The 20615-nt window shown below is 40.9% G+C and overlaps 1 protein-coding gene across 2 annotated transcripts; it reads right to left on the bottom strand.

The window, feature by feature from the left end:
* Positions 1-696: 696 nt before the first annotated feature.
* Positions 697-17617, bottom strand: ASNSD1 (asparagine synthetase domain containing 1). 2 transcript variants are annotated; one of them, XM_074967767.1, is made up of 6 exons: positions 17366-17617; positions 15403-15456; positions 11877-11952; positions 5296-6843; positions 3818-3999; positions 697-1008 (listed from the first exon to the last, which is right to left on the bottom strand). In XM_074967767.1, the coding sequence occupies exons 4-6, from the start codon at positions 6748-6750 to the stop codon at positions 753-755; spliced, it is 1893 nt and encodes a 630-aa protein (XP_074823868.1). In that variant the 5' UTR covers positions 6751-6843; positions 11877-11952; positions 15403-15456; positions 17366-17617; the 3' UTR covers positions 697-752. The 2 variants fall into 2 exon arrangements, with proteins under 2 accessions (XP_074823868.1, XP_074823869.1); XM_074967768.1 differs by lacking the exon at positions 17366-17617 and adding an exon at positions 16998-17244.
* Positions 17618-20615: the final 2998 nt, after the last annotated feature.

Here is a 20615-nt window from a genome sequence, read left to right as displayed (position 1 = left end):
TAAAATTACTTTCTTACCAACACACCACTGCTAAACAATAGTGATATAGACATTCATTTTATGAGTATCTTCCAGATCTCTACATATTATAAACTAGATGAGAATTATATTACTTGTTGTATTAAATCTTGACTTTTCTCTAACAATCACTGTTCTGACATGGACTTTTTAGAATCCTGAACTAAGAATTTCTTATAAGAATGAGTTTCATTTTTAAAATATATAATACTAACACGATTAAAATGTTAAATGTAGAGTACATTTCAAATGTACAATGCAATATTGGTAAAAGGGTAGAATGTATGTGATGTACAGTAGGTTTTCCTTCTTCAACTGTAAGTAAATGCACATGATAACCCCAAGAGATGACATTTTTTGTTGAGTTAATGTTATATACTAGCTTCATACTGTGGTCAAGTGGGGTGGATTCAAAAGTATTTCCCTCGAGCCCTGTGAAAATTAGTTAAAAAAAAAAAAAATACAGCCTGAATCTGTTGTTTTTCTGTGGAGCCCCTGCCTCTGCTTCCACCCACGGCAGTCGTGCTCTGGTAGACCAGATTGAATAATACAGTAGTTCTTCATTAGGCCAAATGCAAGGTGTAATTACAGATAAACTGATTAAAACCAGTAGATAAAACACAATTCTAAAATGTTGAGGATTTTATTGAATATCCACATAATATACAAAATTTTAAACCATAAGTTTCTCGTAAGATGTGTCGTGAACAAACCTTCAATTGCAGCATCACAAGTTAGTCTACTGAAACTGACTGAAGTCTGCTGCATTTATCAGATGCCTTTTCTTTGCTGTTTTCCATTTTTGCAATCCGGGATCCAAACTGCATGGCCCTCTTTGGCAGAATAGTAGAGGCTGTGAGGCCAAGCTCCTTAGCTGCAAGGCGCAAAAGTAATTTCTCACCAATTCCTCGAGGCAGAGTCAAGTCTGCTTTTTCCAAAACAGGCAGAGAGTTAAGAAATGAAACAACATCTTCATCAAGGAAAGGAAATCTAAACAGAAAATAATATTATGAAAAACTGTTACCTTGACAGGGTTTAAACTCATAAACAAATGTGTAGTGTACGAGATAACTGCCCTTAGAATACTCAATTCACACTATTCTGATCTGTAGAAAATTTGGACTTTCAAGTCAATATCCATTCCTAGAAGGAGATGCAACATAAATCTTGATGCTAACATGTTGTGAGAAAAACAGAAGTGTTGTGGAGTCTTGAGGAAATGAAAGACTGAAACAGCAATACACATCCATAAGAAACTTCATTTAAACTTATCTGATTGGAAGTTTTAAAAGTCTTGCCCAAGAAAAATAATTTGTACTTAAATAGGAGCAAATGACAGAAATTCTGTTTTTATGCATAGCTCTCTAGTCACCACCAATAAAGATACTTGAAAGAGAGAAAACATAAATTATGTAGGTACAGAACTGTTTATAAAATAGAATGTTTTTCAAGATCAGAGGATCTTTAGATGTTGAACTACTGTAAAACCTAACCTTAGTATACAGCTACACTCTGGTGCTGTGTCTAATTTTAACCTCTCAGACAAAACACATTTACACTGAAAATTCTGTTACACCATTCTAAAGGGAAAAACAAGTCGCAAAAATTTAGATCGTTAATGCCTGCTGTCAGTTTTTAACCTTGCTAAAAGGGCACTTCCTTCTTAAAGGTCCTTTCACATGTATCATAGATTTATAACTCTGTAGGTCACTCCCCCCCAGCCCAAGATATTACACATTTTCTGCTAGTCACAAAATCACGATTGGTGCCCTAAGATCCATTTTTTCAGTTTACTATACAGAAAGAAATTCTTCCCAGTGCAGAGTTAATATGCAAAAACCTCCACACCATCACTTAACTCCAATGGTGGGATCATTAGGTGGGACAAACAGGCATGAAAGGAGATGTTCTGTTTCTGTGTAAATTAAATTGGGGCTACTGGATCTAGGCTATACCAATCTAATGGTTAGGAACTCTAGTCGAGGGGTGTAGAAGGGCAGCAGCTGCTGTTCCATAGTCAGGAATAATGGCTGCAAGGAACTGCATGTATTGCAATCCCACAGCCTAGGTGGTGGGTGAAGTGTATGGATTGCATTCTCTAAAGTCCCCATATGTAGTTCCCCATACAAAGCCAGATTACATAGGCTTTATGCAGAACAATGGATGTTCCCCTATAAAGTGACAAAGTCAACTAAATATAAGAAATATAAGGTTTCTATAAGAACACCTAACAGCATGTATGGATTAAAAAAAATTTTTGCTCCCTTCCTGAGGTTTAGAAGTCTTTTGGGCCAAGAACACCACCAAAAATGCTCAGGCCTCTCCTTCCGGACATATCTGTCTGCTGCCTCTTCAGTTTCAACTTTGCTGCTGCTGTTTCTGTTATGCTAAACCTGGGGAAAAGAGTGTGTGACCATAAAAACTCCTGTCTGTAACAGTAACTCCCAACAGGCCACACAAACTCACTACACCTATCACACCACATTCATCGTATTTATCCACAAATGATGTAATGTAGGATCTTAAATGAATGCCAGGATCACACTGGTCATTAATATAGTTGTGAAATGGGTACACACACGCTCTCTCTCTCTCTCATTCACTCACTGAAAATAGGTTCCTAAAAATGTCTGAATCAAGGCAGTGTTGATAAACAGGTTTCTACTAGACAAAAGGATGTTTAGTCACCCATCTGCCTTTGTAAGTCAACACAATGAAAGCCCGTTTTGCATTTGAAGTTAACAGAAGAATAGGAAAGCAACACGAAGTCAGCACACCAAGCAATAAAACTCGGGGTAGGGAGAAGGTAGGGGTCATCCTGACTCTGGGGGCCAACAATTAATTTTGGTTATACAAGGAGAAGGCAAAAAGACATCACTTTATCCTGCATGTGAGGGAATAATTGGGCACATTCATGAAAATGGGATCCAAAACGGCCCTGCTTGGCAGCACTGTAAAGGACATTTAGGAGAGATAAGACTGCTTTTAGACAGATGGTTAGACTGTTAAAGTTAAGTTTAGTCTCTAGAAAGTGTGTACTGAGTTTAATGTTACCTTGCTGACTGGACTACCCTTACTCACTGTCTCTTACATTTTAGCCTTTGATAATAAATTTAAGTTTTCACTATAATATTGCAGTGCTGTGATAATATATATGAGCTGATCCTCAGTTGAATCACACAACCTCATATATACACTGTCCCCTGGGGGATAGCAAACATGATATTTCTGTGAGTAGCCAGTGAGAGGGGCAAGATATCACAGGGAAAATCTTCAAAACGGTTTGGGGACTGGAGTGGACCTATTGTTAAAGCAAAGGGAGGGGCTGGGCTAGCATTGTCCAGAGGAGATTGTTTGGGTGGCTAACAGACTGGAGGTGTCAGGGAGCTGATAACACTGCAAAGCGTTAAGCACCAACAAGTCTCTCTCTTGCTGGAGGCAGAGAGGTAACAAGGTGGCTCAAAGTCCTGGGTACCCCAAGAACTATCACAATGTGCAGGTGAGGGCACCTCAAATGAGTGCTTCTGAGGGTAACGTCATCATACTAACATGAGACTGGAAGTAAAATTTTCAGGTGGAAATGTGATTTTCAAGTTGCTATGTCTTCTTAAGGGGTACTCTAAGGACTTTAAATTAGTACAGGCCCAATGTCTGTGTACACACACCCACACCCTAAACAAATGTCCTCATGGAATTTTTTAAAAATTAAGAAAAGACAATTTTGATTTAAAATTCCATTGCAGTGCTAGAAATGGAGTTCTGAGTTGAAACTGTTTGCTGCATGTTAAAACAGTGCTACCTTGCTTCTTTTCCATGATCTCCAATAATCCTGTCATCCCGGCCAAGATTTCTAGAAGAAATGCGAGCCAGTTCCATTCCTAGTTCCTTATTCAAGCCCTCTAAACCGTATTTTTTGAAGCAAACACGATGTCGGGAATATCCTGCAAGCTGCTCATCTGCTCCAATTCCTGTAAGCACAACCTACAGAAGAGTATAAAAATGGTATTTTATTATTTATCTAGGAACTCTATTTAAAGGGGGAAAATGTTATAGATTCCCAAAATATTCAACTGTAAAAATCTGAAAATAAACCCAATAAATATATTCAAACACATTTAGATTAACATAATAAAATAAGCCTGCATTTATTCATTTTTATAGATCCTGATCTTGTTCCCATTGAAGTCACTGGGAACCCTGATTTAAATTGGAGCAGGATCAGACCTGAACAGTATACACTCACGCTTTAACTCATTAAAGAAAAACAAAAAACCTGCTCTGTTACAATAAACCATTTCAGTTTATTGGGGGGAAAAAATAATTTGAACTTTTTGAAGAATTGAGATATAAACTGCTAAGTAAATCACGTCACCTGAAAGACAACTAAAATAAAACCAGTATCCACATCTTTAGGTGACCCACTCTGATGCATAAGCCATCACAGGTTGTAGCACAATCTGAAAATAAAGCAAAATCCATTCAACTGTGCACTAAATCCTCTATTATTTGACTCCAACCATTTAAAACATCCCCATTAACTGGCAGCAAATAGTATAAATCTCAAAGCAGATGCAGAAGTGAACTCCAAATATGCAGCATCATTTTAAAAAACATTCATCCTTTCTCCATGCTTACTACCAAAGACAAGTGGGAGGAAAGAAGAGAATTCTTGAAGTAGCTATCAAATTACTACAAGAAGTTGCCCCCTTCAAAACGGCAAGAAAAATATCAGATGGAAACAGAGGAAAAGTTGCTCTTTAAATGACTGTTTAAAATATGTCAGAAGCCTTCAAAAACCAATCCTCACCCCTCAATAATAATAGCATTTTGTTTTGTCACATACCAACCCAAATATTGATATTGTGGGAATTACTGGATGTGGGATACCAGCACAAAACAATGCTGATTAACTAAATTTTCTGCAGATTTAAATATTTCAAATCTGTTTAAACTAGATCTGATGGTACAATCCTTCTCTACTACGTCAATTCAAAAATTGAATATTCCAGGCTGAAGACTATTGCCTTTCCCAGTTCTACTGCTGTATACTCAAGCTTACAGAATAGAATAATTCCATGCCAAGGAATTGAATGCAGGAGTCCTGCATTTTTGGAACTGCAGACAGTTGCACACTTATTACAACTGCAAAATTTACTTATGCTTGCTACTTGTATTCCAGCGAGCTTGGATATTTATTAATTTTTTACTGACTACTGAAGCTAAACTGCACTATACTTATTTTTATTGACCAACTATAAGACAAAGAAGATCTTATACCTTTGCAGAACTTTTATATGGTTTTACATCTCCCTGGGTAGTAATAAAACCTTCTCCCCTGGAAGCAAACCAAACTGCACAACCAATGCTGTCATCCAGAACAGTATCCAATGGATAAACTAAGTGGCGTATGCGCTGTTGTCTCACTGTTTTCAGTTCCTCAAGTGTAACATTAATTTCCACAAAATTCCAAGTTCTTGAAGGATTAATAGTCTCTAGTTCTTCCAGTCCTGCTCTGCCAGTGATTCGGTCAGGCACATTGAAGCAAGAAAAGTTATCAACAATTGTAGTATCAAGTTTTTTACAGCATTCCTGACAAGAATGCAATTCATGTTGTTTTTTCTGCTTGCTTTGTATTCTCTGTTCTTTAATCATGAAGGCTACGTTAAGAAGATCAATTGGTTCCTCTGAAGGAATATGTCGATCAGCTAGGGTTGCAATAAGCATAGAATCAATACCACCAGAAAACAATATTGCAACATGTGCTTTCTTGGTAGGCATACTCGGAATTTCTCCTGTTAGCTGACCTGTATCTCTAAACAGATATAAAACACGTCTCTTTACTGCTTCACTTAAAACATCAATAAGCTGTTGGACCAATTTCTTCTTGTGCTCTTCTGCAAGAAATCGGTGAAGATCTTCTACAGTAACTGTACTATTAGTAATATTACGGCAATGAGAGCCAACTGAAGTTTCAGGAACTGTCCTATTCAAAGGAACAACTGGTGTTATTAGAGAAAGTTTTGACTCACTCATCGTAAGAGACACATAGGCAGGTAAATCTTTTGAAATCTGATCCAAGCCACTGAGGAATGTTTCTTCTATTGCATTTTCTCTGGAATGGTATTTCCAGGGATAGAATGTTAAAACCAAAGACTCAGATATAGCACATGCCTTGAGATCAATTTTGTAAATTCCAGATGCTGGAACTTCCTGCCATTGGTTATCAGATTCAGAAAGAGCACTTACAGACGACAAACAGAGAGCCCTGTCTAGCTCATTATTAAACTGCCACAACAAACTACGACGACCAAAATAATCCCTACCAAACCACAAGTAGTGTCTCGATTCTTGATAATAAATAAAAGACCATGGACCCTGAACAGATGAGAAGAGTGACAAAATATCAGATTCACTACTACATGATGAAAGATGATGAAACATAACTTCAGTGTCATTCTCTGCTGTCCCTACATGAATTCCATTGAAGACTTCTCCATTCCAAAGAAACACATTGTTATCAATGTCTGTCAGAGGCTGGGGAGTCATCAGTCCCCTCAGGTGAAGTATATGGCCAGAAAACAAACACTGGTAGGAGAGATCAGACACAGTCTTTATCAGATGCTGGCTGCTGTTAGGTCCTCTTCTTCTTAGGTTGCACAGCAGATCATCTTTGAAGAAGCCACCAATAGTGTGCTGAACAGACAAACTGACAACACAACAAATACCACACATTGCTATGTAGAATTTAAAAGGTCTATTTTCTGATTTTGGTCTTCTCTGAATTTTCTATCTCCTGATGTGCCCTCTTCAGGTCATCTAATGTGTCTGCATAAAAGAAAAGAGGAAATAAATAATCACTGAAAATTCTTTTAATAAATTCAATAAATGTGGTAGAATAATAATGAATTAGAGGGATAAACAGCAAGCTCTTTAGGGCAGGGACTGTCTTTCTGTTCTATATTTGTACCGTGCCTAGCACAATAGGGTCCTGGTCCATGAAGGCCTTAAAAGCCAGAGGCTAAGTGAGCAAGGGGAGCTAACGAACAGGGGACCGCAAACGGGAGTTTGAGAGGGGGTTTGTGGGAGGGAGACTAAATAAAATCGCTATGGTTAGGAAGGGCCGCATCGCCAGTGCCAACGTTGCTCCTGTCTCCTCCACCACGCCTGTATCTAGGCAGACAACCTAACCATGGATGCCTCTATGCAGATCCTGGTGTGGATCTGCAGAGACTGTGGCCTGCATTTCCCACTCACAGAAAGCCAGGCTGGGGGGGACCATCCAGTGTGAAAGGTGCCTGATGGTGGAATCTCTCAGGAAGCAGGTGGGAGAGCTACAGGAGGTGGCTAGGCTGAGGCACATCCATGCCCAGTTCCTTGGGAGTACTCATAGGGAGACACCCAAAACTGAGGAAGCTATCCAGGTACAGAAGACTGCTGTCACACCACCGAGGGAGGAGGATATGGCTCTGTCACAGGGAGGACACTAGCTCCTGGTTAATTCTGGCAGCAGGCAGTGCTCCATCCCTACTCCCAACCCACCCACCATGGTGACTGAAAACCTTTATGCTGCCTGGGCAACAAGAGATGAGGAATCACCCCCAAAGGTGGAGGAGGAGAAGCCATGTACCCCCAAGGCTGGGAGGATCGCAGCCACCACTCCCAGGAGAAAATGTAGTGTAGTGGTGGTTGGTGACTCTTTTCTGAGGGGGTTGGAGGCACCCATCTGTCACCGGGGATAGCTCAGTGGTTTGAGCATTGGCCTGCTAAACCCAGGGTTGTGAGTTCAATCCTTGAGGGGGCCATTTAGGGATCTGGGGCAAAAACTGGGGATTGGTCCTGCTTCAAGCAGGGGGTTGGACTAGATGACCTCCTGAGGTCCCTTCCAACCCTAACCTTCTATGATATGTGCACAAAGTTTAATGAAACAGGAAAAATGAAATTCAGTCAATTGATCTTCATGACCCTAACATGGCATCTGGGAGGTATGCTGCCTGTCAGGGGCCCATATCAGAGATGTTATGGAGAGATTGTCGAGGATCATCCCCATGCTCCCCCACTACCCCATGCTACTCATCCATGTGGGCACTAATGATACTGCGAGGTATGACCCTCAGCAGATCAGAAGTGACTACAGGGCTCTGGGAGTAAGGGTGAAGGAATTGGGAGCGCAAGCAGTTTTCCCTTCGATCCTTCTGGTCAAGGATAGGGGTCCAGGCAGAGACAGATGCATCCTGGAGGTGAATGCCTGGCTGTGAAGATGGTGTCACCAGGAAGGCTTTGGCTTCCTTGACCATGGGATGCAGTTTTAGGAAGAAGGACTGCTAAGCAGAGATGGGGTCCACCTATCGAGAAAGGGGAAGAGCATATTTGGATACAGACTAGCTAACCTAGCGAGGAGCGCTTTAAACTAGGTTTGAAGGGGGCAGTTGACCAAAGCCCACTGGTAAGTCAAAAACATGGAGACCGGAGAGAAGGGATTTGGGGGGAGCATGGGTTGTTATAGCAGGGATAAGAGAGAGACAAGACAGAACTGATGGTGGGGGAAATCAAATCAGTAGCTTAGATCTGTATACCAATGCGAGAAGTATGGGGAATAAACAGGAAGAATTCAAAATGCTAGTAAATAAACACAACTATGACATAATTGGTATCACAGAGACTTGGTGGGATAATACGCATGACTGGAATATTGGTATCGAAGGATACAGTTTGCTCAGGAAGGACAGGCAGGGAAAAAAGGGAGGAGCTGTGCCTTATATATTAAAAATGTATACACTTGGACTAAGGTTGAGATGGAAATAGGAGACAGACTTGCTGAAAGTCTCTGGGTAAGGATAAAAGGGGTAAAAAACAAGGGTGATGTCACGGTAGGGGTGTACTACAGACCACCTAACCAGGAAGAAGAGGTAGATGAGACTTTTTTTAAGCAACTAACAAAATCATCCAAGCACAGGACTTGGTGGTAATAGGGGACTTCAACTACCCAGACATCTGTTGGGAAAATAACACAGCAGGGCACAGATTATCCAACAAGTTCTTGGAATGTAGACAATGTCTTGGAGACAACTTTTTATTTCAGAAGGTGGAGAAAGGTACTGGGGAGAGGCTGTTCTAGATTTGATTTTAACAAATAGGGAGGACCTGGTTGAGATTTTGAAAGTGGAAGGCAGCTTGGGTGAAAGTGATCATGAAATGGTAGAGTTCATGATTTTAAAGAATGGTAGGAGAGAGAACAGCAAAATAAAGACAATGGATTTCAAGAAGGCAGACTTTAGTAAACTCAGGGAGTTGGAAGGTAAGATCCCAGTAGAAGCAAACCTAAGGGGAAAAACAATGGAAGACAGTTGGCAGTTTTTCAAGAGACATTATTAAAAGCACAAGAGCAAACTACCCCACTGCATAGGAAAGATAGGAAGTATGGCAAGAGACCACGCTGGCTTAACCAGGAGATCTTCAATGATCGGAAACTCAAAAAAGAATACTACAGAAAGTGGAAACTAGGTCAAATTACAAAGGATGAATATAAACAAATAACACAGGTATGTAGGGACAAAATTAGAAAGGCCAAGATACAAAACAAGATCAAACTAGCTAGAGACATAAAGTGCAACAAGGCAACGTTCTACAAATACATTAGAAGCAAGAGGAAGACCAAGGACAGGGTAGGCCCATTACTCAATGAGGGGGAAAAAACAATAACAGAAAATGTGCAAATGGCAGAGGTGCTTAATGACTTCTTTGTTTTGGTGTTCACCAAGAAGGTTGGTGGTGATTGGATATCTAACATAGTGAATGTCAGTGAAGATGAGGTAGGATCAGAGGCTAAAATGGGAAAGAACAAGTTAAAAATTACTTAGACAAGTTAGATGTCTTCAAGTCACCAGGGCCTGATGAAATGCATTCTAGAATACTCAAGGAACTGATTGAGGAGATATCTGAGCCATTAGCGATTATCTTTGGAAAGTCATGGAAGATGGGAGAGATTCCAGAAGACTGGAAAAGGGAAATAAGCACAACCTGGGGAATTACAGACCAGTTATCTTAACTTCTGTATCTGGAAAAAGATGGAGAAAATAATAAAGCAATCAATTTGCAAACGCCTGGAAGATAGTAAGGTGATAAGTAACAGTCAGCATGGATATGTCAAGAACAAATCGTATCAAACCAACCTGATACCTTTCTTTGACAGGGAAACAAGCCTTGTGGATGGGGGGAAGCAGTAGACTTTAATAAAGAGGGAAGATTGAACAAACTGGGTTTATTTAGTCTGGAAAAGAGAAGACTGAGATGGGACATGATAACAGTTTTCAAGTACATAAAAGGTTGTTACAAGGAGGAGGGAGAAAAATTGTTGTTCTTAACCTCTGAAGATAGGACAAGAAGCAATGGGCAAGGATGGTTTAGGTTGGACATTAGGAAAAACTTCCTAACTGTCAGGGTGGAATAAATTCCCTAGGGAGGATGTGGAATCTTCATCCTTGGAGATTTTTAAGAGCAGGTTAGACAAACACCTGTCAGGGATGGTCTAGATAATACTGAGTCATGCCATGAGTGCAGGGGACTGGACTACATGACCTCTTGAGGTTCCTTCCAGTCCTATGATTGGGTGTCTTAGGCACTACGATAATACAAATAATAAATAGTAATAATAATGGTTCCTGATAAGTCAGTAATTATAGCCAACAGTCCAATCAACACAAATTTAAAGACATATAACAAGAAAATATGAAAGTGTTATGCATCAGTACCATTGCACAAATCAGCCCATTGCAGCTTTTTCCCCTTTAAAGACATTCAAATTTAGATATATATTCTTATTGTTAATGCACATTTTTGTATACATGAACTTTAGAAATTGTACGTCATTAAATTTGCATTGATTGGGCTATTAACTATAACTCCTGACTTATCAAGTACCAAAATGATTATTTGTATTATTGTAGTGCCTAAGACTAAGAGCTTCAGTCATGGACCAGGACCCTATTGTGCTGGATACTGTACAGGTATAGAACAAAAAGACAGTCCCTGCCCCAAAGGGTTTACAATCTCTCTCTCTAATCTAAGTCATTATTATTGTACTGCATTTTTATATATAAAACTTTTACCAATATCAGAACCTGGTGAACTCCTAGCTGCTGTCAATATAAGATTTGCACTTTACTGCATAAACTATCTTAACTAAAGCCTTCTCAGTGTAAACTGGCTAAAAACACTCTAAGAAACAAAGAGCAAGCACCATTTGTTCCATCCAGAAATTACTGAGTTCATTTACATCTTGGAATTCATTCCACACCTGACCCTAGATTTCTCATCTACTTGAAGCTTCTTGGTCTTTATTTAACCAACAAGTCTCTCTCTCTCATTCTCCCTTATCTCCAGATGCTTCTATCCTAGATCCTCGACCCTCCACACCTCCATAATCCCAAAGTCCATTCCTCTAGCCCCCAAAGGTTTCCAGTTCAACTTCAGTTTCCTTTCTTCTTTAACCCATGCTACTTTCAGACAGGTTTATTCTTACTATATGGGACCAAATGCTGCAAGATGCTGATTGCTTCCTGAAAGGAGCTGAGGGTGCTCAGCAATTCAGAGGACTGGGCACTAGGTCTACTATAATTTTTACTGGCATCCCGTCCTACATTTTTAGGACTGGCAGCTTTTCATTTTAAGTACTTTATCGCGCATATACATAACATTGTGATTACTTTAGTCTTCTGTCCTATCCAGACAAATTAAACACAGCAATCATACAGCTTTGAATAAACAAATTAGGATTGTTCATTTTGATCTGCATGGGAAATCCTACACAGTTACAAATACCACCTTTAAATATTGGTAAGCAATGTGTGTTAAGAACTTACTTTTGCATTCAGATAGCATTTCTGTCCTGTCTACAAGAAAGAATATGTTGCTATTGGGTTGCTGTTTATAAACTTTCTGAAAAATAAGAGGAAATTAGGATAGGTTAATGTTAATAACAAATCCACAGCAGAAGTCTAACGTGTTATCAAGACAACTGTTTTATCATCCACAGCATTGTTACCTACTGCTATTTTATATTCTTGTTCCCTCAAATATGATGAGTCAAGTGTCACCATTTCAAATATAAACTAAACTGAAAGTAAACATATTTATGAATACTTAAAGTGTATGAATGGCTAACATGATATTGGCAAATATCAGGCCAAGTTAGACATTTTAATCAACAATTTAGATAAGACATTACTGAAAGTACTGACGCCAAAAGGACACACAAATTCTCATTGTTTTAAAAGGCAAGTGTCTATCAATTTACTACATTAAAAGGCATTGTACTAAAAATACATGTACGTGATACAAAGAATGTAGGATAAAGATAAAAATATTAAAAAGTTAATTCTTTGCAACACATATGATAGTTGTAAAATGTATAACAGAACACGGTTACCATCTATACTGACAGAGTCCTGGAGTCCCTACTCACTCAAAGCTTCAGTGAGAGTTTAGAATAGATGGATTAAAAACTACAGGATTTGGCCCAACATAAATTGTATATACAGCAGAGCCTCTGTGTTACAACCTAATTGGAGACTGAGTGCAGAAAGTCAAAAAGTTCATAAAATTGAACATAAAAAAATTAGTCGGTACAGTGCCTAAGTTGCAGTATGATGCAACTGCATTATTTTCTTGTCTTTCAAACTGTAAAGCAATTTCAACACACTGAAGGCATCAGAATATAAAGGGATGATGATTCGTTCTTCATTGACATCTCTTTTGTTGTGACCCTTTGTCCCATCAAGAAAAATGGTTCATGTAACCGGTGGTTTGTAAAAACGAGGTTCTACTACACCATAAAGACAATTCTTTATCAAGTTGTATCCATGATATTCACAAAAAGTACACAAAGCCACACTGAACTATTCAGTCATGGTGCTAGGGGACAAAACTTGTGGCACAAGCTTGTGATTTCATATCATACCTACTGCGCATTTAATCCTATCAGAACCAAACAGTTAACCAAAACATGAGATAGCAGTCTCAATTGGCATACTATATACACCACAAAAAAAAAAAAAGGGAGCGGGGGGAATTTGTGTGTTTGTGAAACTTCAGATGGAGAGTCCTGGAGACTGAAGTCCTCTATCCACAGAACACTCGTACCAGAAGTGGCAGGTACATGCTTTCTTACACTGCCCCTCCAATGTGCCTCAGTATCCAACCTCCATCTCTTCCATACTCTCTGCTGAAACTGCCAATGAGTCAGCCAATGGTGCCAACTCTGATGTGAACATGTCCACTAATAAGCGTACTAAGAGAAAAATTGATCTTATTTGACATGGACCCATTATCAGTCCAGAGCTATCCAGGGCTCAAACTAATTCTGCTTTTGTCAGGAATTGTTTACATGTTTCTGTATAATTTACCTGCACCTTGAACGATTTATTTTTAAGAACATGTAAGTCCATTTACACTGATTGTCAATTTTTCTGTGCACTGTTGAAATTAGATAGTTGGTAGATAATGCATCAGATCTCTCTGAAAATAAAGCGTGGTCATTTATGTATGTTTTGTAGATGACATTTGTATATAGTTAACTCTATCTTTATTTTTAAAAGGGTTTTAACTTGTGCATATAAGGTAGGATTTTCACATACGCTCAATATTGGCCTAACTCTGCTCCCCTCAAAATGAATGGTAAATCTCACTCTTATTTCAAAGGAAGCAGCAAGGCCAATGGTAAGGGCTTCTGAAAATCCCACACATCATGGACACGATTAACGACAAAACAAACTGTGCTGATCCAAAGATAAACTGAATTAATTTTTCTTTTACGAACTTTAGACACTGATTAATCAGACTGATAACCATACAGAAAAACTGATAAATATCAGAACACAATCATTTTGAAGTAGCCATGGAAAGCTGTTTTGCTTTTCTTAGATATTGAAGCGGAAGCAGACATTTCCCCTTCCATGTAGGATATACATCTTTATCTTGGAGTTTTAGCCAATATAAGTTATCCTTAGAGAAAAGGAAAGTATTTATTTGCTTATCAGTGCACATAACATCTGTTTTCTCATTTCTATCTACAGCCCTTCACCTACCAATTCTTGCATAATGGTCATAAAACTCAAGGGGTTCACAGAGGAGGATAACAGCAGAGAGGGTCTTCTTTGTATTTTTTTAAAGCAACTTTAAACAACTTTTGCCTTCAAAATCTGAGAAAATCTGTGACAATATTATGAGTTTGACACCAAATTTGGTATTTCCCCTGATAAAAACCAATTCCTGCACAGCTTAGTTCTGAATGTAATATGGAGAGTAATTCCCTCACCACTTAGAAAATGTACAGTAGGAATTGTCTTCTTTTTGGCTTGAAGCATTGAGATGTGTTGGAAGGGGCACACAAGTGTTTTACTTTGATCTAGGATGTGCTACACTCCATCACTACCACAAAACTGGATGTGATCACTTCCTGGAAAATAAATCTTCTTTGACAAGGTGTGTAAACTAAGTTAATAATATCAATATAACAACAACTAAATGCTGTCTTAAAAAATGTCACTCATAGTGGGCATTAGCTATTTTGAAGTGTTTGTATTTGTTTTCTCATGCTTTCCCACCTTCCTTTATCTAGAGAACAAATTGCAGCAACTGCAAATACTGTCGCATGCTATTAGGTTGGAAGTGAACACGTCAAAAACTAAGTGGATGCAGAATGAGCATTCGAAGCAGGAATCATCGCTGTGAAGGGGAAAGTAATTGAGGAGGTCGACAAATATATTTATCTAGGTCAGCAGCTGAACATTCAAAGGGGAATGCAGTAGCACGAAAAAGGCGGGGCTGGAAAGTTTCAACAAAATAAAGACAACTCTAATGGATGATAAACTGCCCATGAAGAAAAGGAAAGAACTGTTTAACTCCACTGCTCTGTTAGCAATGATATAGGGAGTGGAAAGCTGGTCAACAATGAAAGTGGAGGAAGAAAAGTTCACTGTCACCCAGAGAGCAATGGAAAGGCGAATGTGCAAGATATCGCTCTGTGATCATCTACCAAATGAGGAGATCAGAAGGCGTATGGAGGTGACCGATGTAGTGCAGGCGATGTACAATGCAAAGTGGAGATGGACGGGTCATGTAGTCCGCAGGTAAGACAATATGTGGACAACCCGAATCAGTGACTGGATCCCCAGAGACCACAAGCGACCACTGGGCAGACCGGAAATGCGTTAGGCTGATCCCATAACAAAACTCTTGGCCAGAAATGGAAAGAACGTGTTTGTAATAAAACAGAGTGGTGTGGCATCGACTTGCGTTTGTGAAGGGATGGACGAGGACAAGCTGGACAAAGACGATTTATCTAATGCAAAAAATGAATTGCTAAAAAACCACTTTGTAATCACTCACCCGGTTCTTCTTCAAGTTGGAAAGCTCATCAACTACAACTTTCTGCTCTTTAATCTGAAAAACATAACAGAACTCTAGATTTATAACAAGTAAATCAGTATGTTATAACCCACTATTAACACTCCAACCCATGTTTTCAGATAGACAAACATTTGCATCTACTTTACTCTGAAGGTCCAGGAGAAATCAGATAGAAAAGTGCTGGAGTAAAGAATGGAAAGTAAACTGACACATGAAAGATGATGTTTCCATAGCCAATATAAACATAACCAGTAAGATATGCTGGGGCATATGACTAATAGAAGCCGAAGTAAATTTTTCTGAAATTAATTTGATCTGAAAACTAGGTATCTGTAGAAGTCTGAGCCAGCAAACCAGGAGGGAGTAAATCATATTTTCAAATACCTGCTTTAGAAGGGAGGTAATTTGTATACGATCTGCATCTTTTTCTCCACAATTGCATGTGATCAGTACTACACATCTAGGGCCTGATTCCAAAGCCTACTGAAATGAATGGGAGTCTTTCTATTGCTTTCAATGAGCTTTCCACCAGACCCTAATAAAACCTACTACTCTTGTAGATGGGATTACTATGTAGGCAAATATGGTATGTTTTGTAATCAACAGGCTAGGAACTAGATTCTGAATTATTCTGGTATAAATCAGAAGAATTTCACCGAGGTTAATGGAACAACAGCATATGAAAAATCTGTTTTGTGGGATCTTCTTCTTTCCAGGGGGAAAAAATGGGTCTCTTCAGGATTTTTCTAACTTCTTTGTCACCCTGAAGCACGCAACAGTGCAAAGAACTGTGAAGCCAATTTTGTCAATTTCCTGGGAACATCTCAAGGGCAGGGGGAATCCTTGAAGTGCAGAGCTGCCCACACCTTCTTTCCCCGATATAGAGGTCACTGTTGGAAAAAAGACCAAAGAACCTCTACACTTCAGCTATTACAAGCTGCAAGAATGTCCCTTAGGGCCACAGGCAACTGGACATAAACTAGAACAGCACAGCATCTCCTCTATTTATGCCATGGACTGAACAGTACCTTAACTGGTTCCAGAATTTGGAAGTCAAAAGTTGGCATAAATCTACCTTTGATCTCATTTCCAGACTCTCAGGCACTCAAACCAAAGCACACATTTTACACCAATATCCTCCACCGAGGACATGGAGAAGCAGCACATTTACAAAAGGAAAATGGAGGAGGTTCCTTGGGATTTACCAGACTTACAGACTGATGACACTACTGTCTCGACAGTAAATATTTAGTGTTTGTGAAGAATACCAGAATGACAACTCCAGAGGCTAAAATATTTTATGTCTCCATGGAGCATGTATGGGATAAGTAGCTGTAGCATAAAATAACCCACAATTCCCTGACCATGTATCTCAAGCTTGGAGTGATCAATACTAGGCATGACAAAGTAGATCTACCGACATCTCCATTTAGCCCTGCCACTTTGGCCATTTATTAGGGCCAAATTATGGTGGAAGTTTCTCTACTGTGAAAATTAAAAAAGCCAAAAATCTCTGCTTTTTCGTGGTACTGAATCTCTAATTTTTTTCTGGCGGGTAAAAATAAAGTCATCACCCTTATACTCCTGCCGCCCTGCACCCCCATTTTCACAGCAAGCGCTCAACGCCACACGATGTCCCAGAAAGTGTGTTCAGGGCCAATGTAACATCCTGATTCGCTGTCGCGGCATTATGACGTTAGACCTTGCAGCGTGACATCACACCGCGAACGCTCTTGTAGCGATGAAGCCAAATAAGCAGGAGGAGACCAGGCTGGTGCCCCCACTGGGCCGCGCTGCGCCCAGCCGGCAGGGGGCCCCACTCCTCCCGCACGGACCCCAACCGGCACTGGACCCGCATCTATTCTGCAGAGGCCGGAACCTCCGGTCTCGCGAGGGCCGTGTGCGGGAGTGAGATTCGCGCCCCGCCCCGCCCTGCCCCCACCTTTCGGGTTAGCTCGTCCTTCTGGTGCAGCTTCGCCCCCTCCTCCTCTCTCCGCGGCTCCCGGCCCGACATTCCCGTCCTTACGCGTCCCGTTGCCGGGGTGACAAGCGCGGAAACTCACGCACACTGGCTGGCGCTTCTCTAATCCCACCGCGTGCGGTTGGGGCCGACTACTTCCTTCAAACGCCCCGAACTGCGCAGTCGCACTACACGCAAAGCCCCTAACTACGCCCACCTAGCCGGGCCGGTGGAGCGACAACGCATGCGCGAGCTTCTCCGGGCCTGCTCAGTAACAAGTCAAGCCTCTGTGATACGTTTGGCCACCCCCTTGGTGTAACTGAGCATGCGCGAGTTGTCTTGAGTTGGTGGAAAAATGGTACTTGGTTTTGAGGGGCCATCAAGTTTCAAAATTCCTGGAAGGGAGCTGCGATACAGTAAAGCTTGGGAAACCCACACCTTGAGAATCCAGATTTATCAGAAAAGCTGCCCTTAGGGAGCTGTAAACAGCTGCCTCCTAGAGCAGGGATGGGCAAACTTTTTGGTCCAAGAGCCATATCCGAGTATGGAAATTGTATGGCGGGCCATGAATGCTCACGAACTTGGGGGTTGGCGTGCAGGGCTCTGGCGTGCAGGCAGAAATGAGGAGTTCAGGGTGTGGCAGAGGGTTCTGGACTGGGGCAGGGAGTGCCAGGGGAGGGCTCCAGCGGGGGGTGTGGGCTCTGGGGTGCGGTTGGGGGTGGACAGTGCTCTGGGCTGGGACCAAGAAGCTCATAGAGCAGCAGGGGTCCGGGTGGCACTTACCTCAAGCAGCTCCTGGAAACAGCAGCGTGTCCCCTCTCCAGCTCTTACACGGAGGTGCAGCCAGGCAGCTCTGCACACTGTCCTGTCCACAGGCACTGCCCTTGCAGCTCCCATTGGCCAGCGTTTCTGGCCAATGGGAGCTGTGCAGGTGGCACTTGGGGAAGGGGCAGCATGCAGAGCCCCCTGGCTGCCCCAACGCGTAGGAGCTGAAGGGGGGACATGCCGCTGCTTTTGGGAGCCGCGCAAGCCTCGGACCCTGCTCCCGGGAGAGAACTAAAGGGCTGGATTAAAATGTCTGAAGGGCCGGATGTGGCCCCTGGGCCGTAGTTTGCCCACCTCTGTCCTAGAGCCTAGGATATGTCTATACCACAATCAGAGGTGTAACTGCAGCATGTGCAGACATACCTGATCTAGCTTTAATTTAAGTATTATGAGTACCTAATGAAGGCTCAGCAGCACAGATTTCAGCATGGGCTGAATTACACAGTGGTTTCATATGGACTTGTACAAACCAAACTGAAGTCCATGCTGCCACTCTTCACTGACTTGCAGCGTGTGTCTACACAAACTGCAATCACTCCCCTGATTGCAGGGTAGTAATATCCTTACTTGCACACATGGTTAAGCCTTTGCAGACATGGTTTTGACATTTTGAATAAATCCCTGGTGTCCACCTAATATGTGAACATATAACTTGCCTACACTAGGGTTTAAAAAAATAACTTTTTTTCCTAGTATAAGCAAGAACAGAAAGAAAGAAATTGGTTAGAACTAGTGCTATAATTTGAGAAGATAGGCCTCAAAAGCTTAAGAATGAAAGAACCACAAATGTGTAAAAAGAAATTAAAGGAAAGATTCTAATTAGTGTTTAGAAAAAAACTGTGTTCATTTCATAGCCCTTTACCAGAAATGGACAGCAGAAATGAAGGAGTGAACCCTGTAGAAGGGTATTTGTTAAACAAGTTATATGAGTTCATGGTTTTAAAAGCTTCCTTTTTCTTGGCTAAACCTATTATTTTAATAATTACTAATAGTAGTATATTGTTTTGCACTTCAGTGCCTTGCTTCATCTGAGTAGGTCAATGTTCTTTACAAACATCTAATTAGGTCTCACAACACAGATGGCTGAAGCAAGGCACAGAGAATTTAAATAACCCGATGGTAAGTCAGTGGCAAAGCCAGGAACAATGAGTCCTGGTTTCCTAGTTTAACCACTAGATGCCACCATCATAAATTGGTAACATGGAAACTACTATTTGTAGGCCTTGGTGATCAAGTAACAACTAGAAGTGTGTGAACACCAACAATTTTCGTTTGTGTGTGGTTCATTCACCAAACCTTGCAAATGTAGTTTTTGGGTTGCTAGTGGTCCTAATCCCCTTGCATAAAAGCTCAACTTCAGCAACCTACAACCTCCCCAGGGAAGTCCAACAGCGCATCGCTGCTATCATTAGAGCTGGGTCACAGAAACAAAAATGGAATTGCCTGTTATGAATAGTCAGGGAAAGACAGGATTTCCCTTCCCACAATACCAAGGCTCAGTGCTTACACAGGTTTCAGAGTAGCAGCCATGTTAGTCTGTATTCGCAAAAAGAAAAGGAGTAGTTGTGGCACCTTAGAGACTAACCATTTTATTTGAGCATAAGCTTTCGTGAGCTACAGCTCACTTGTATGCATCTGATGAAGTGAGCTGTAGCTCATGAAAGCTTATGCTCAAATATATTGGTTAGTCTCTAAGATGCCACAAGTACTCCTTTTTGCTTACACAGGGTTGCCCAGGTGCTTAGTTCTTTTCTCTGCTAATTCACTTAAACAAGAAGAAAATGAGGCTAGGAATGAAACACTGAAAAACAAGTTTAATGGGAAAAATGTAAAAGTGAAAAAGCAAGAAAGCAAGAAATCATTATCAGAGTTCATGTACCTTTTTGTTCCCCCATTAAGCATTGCTGAGGCCTGATATATCCAGCCAGTACTGTGTGTAAGCTGCTTGTGTCCTTGGTTACCAATCATCAGAAGACAGACATAGAAGGCAAAATCCTGTACTGTACTTGACTCATGTGTGGGGTCCAGTCAAGTAGGTGTGCTCAGAGGCTGCCTTCTGGAATGGGTCTCTAAATACCATTGTGGATCAGGACCTGTGTGACTGGGTAAGGCTTATGGCCTCATTTCAGAGCATCCATAGCTACCACCGAAGACAATGGACATTAACTAATAGGTTATAATCCAAAACCCAGCGAAGCAAATGGGTTTTGGATCAGGCAAATAATGCACAACGCTTAGTGAGATTAATCCAATGCCAATTGAAACTGATTGAAAGTCCGTTGACTTTCATAGGTACTGGATCATATTTTTACCAACAGGGAGGGTCAACAGAAACCAGAGGGAAATTTGACAAAGCCCTGGCTGGGATGATTTAGTTGGGGATTGGTCCTGCTTTGAGCAGGGGGTT

The sequence above is a fragment of the Natator depressus genome, chromosome 11 (assembly GCF_965152275.1).
Source record: "Natator depressus isolate rNatDep1 chromosome 11, rNatDep2.hap1, whole genome shotgun sequence".
Lineage (NCBI taxonomy): Eukaryota > Metazoa > Chordata > Testudines > Cheloniidae > Natator > Natator depressus.
This window is presented reverse-complemented; position numbering and strand designations above follow the sequence as displayed.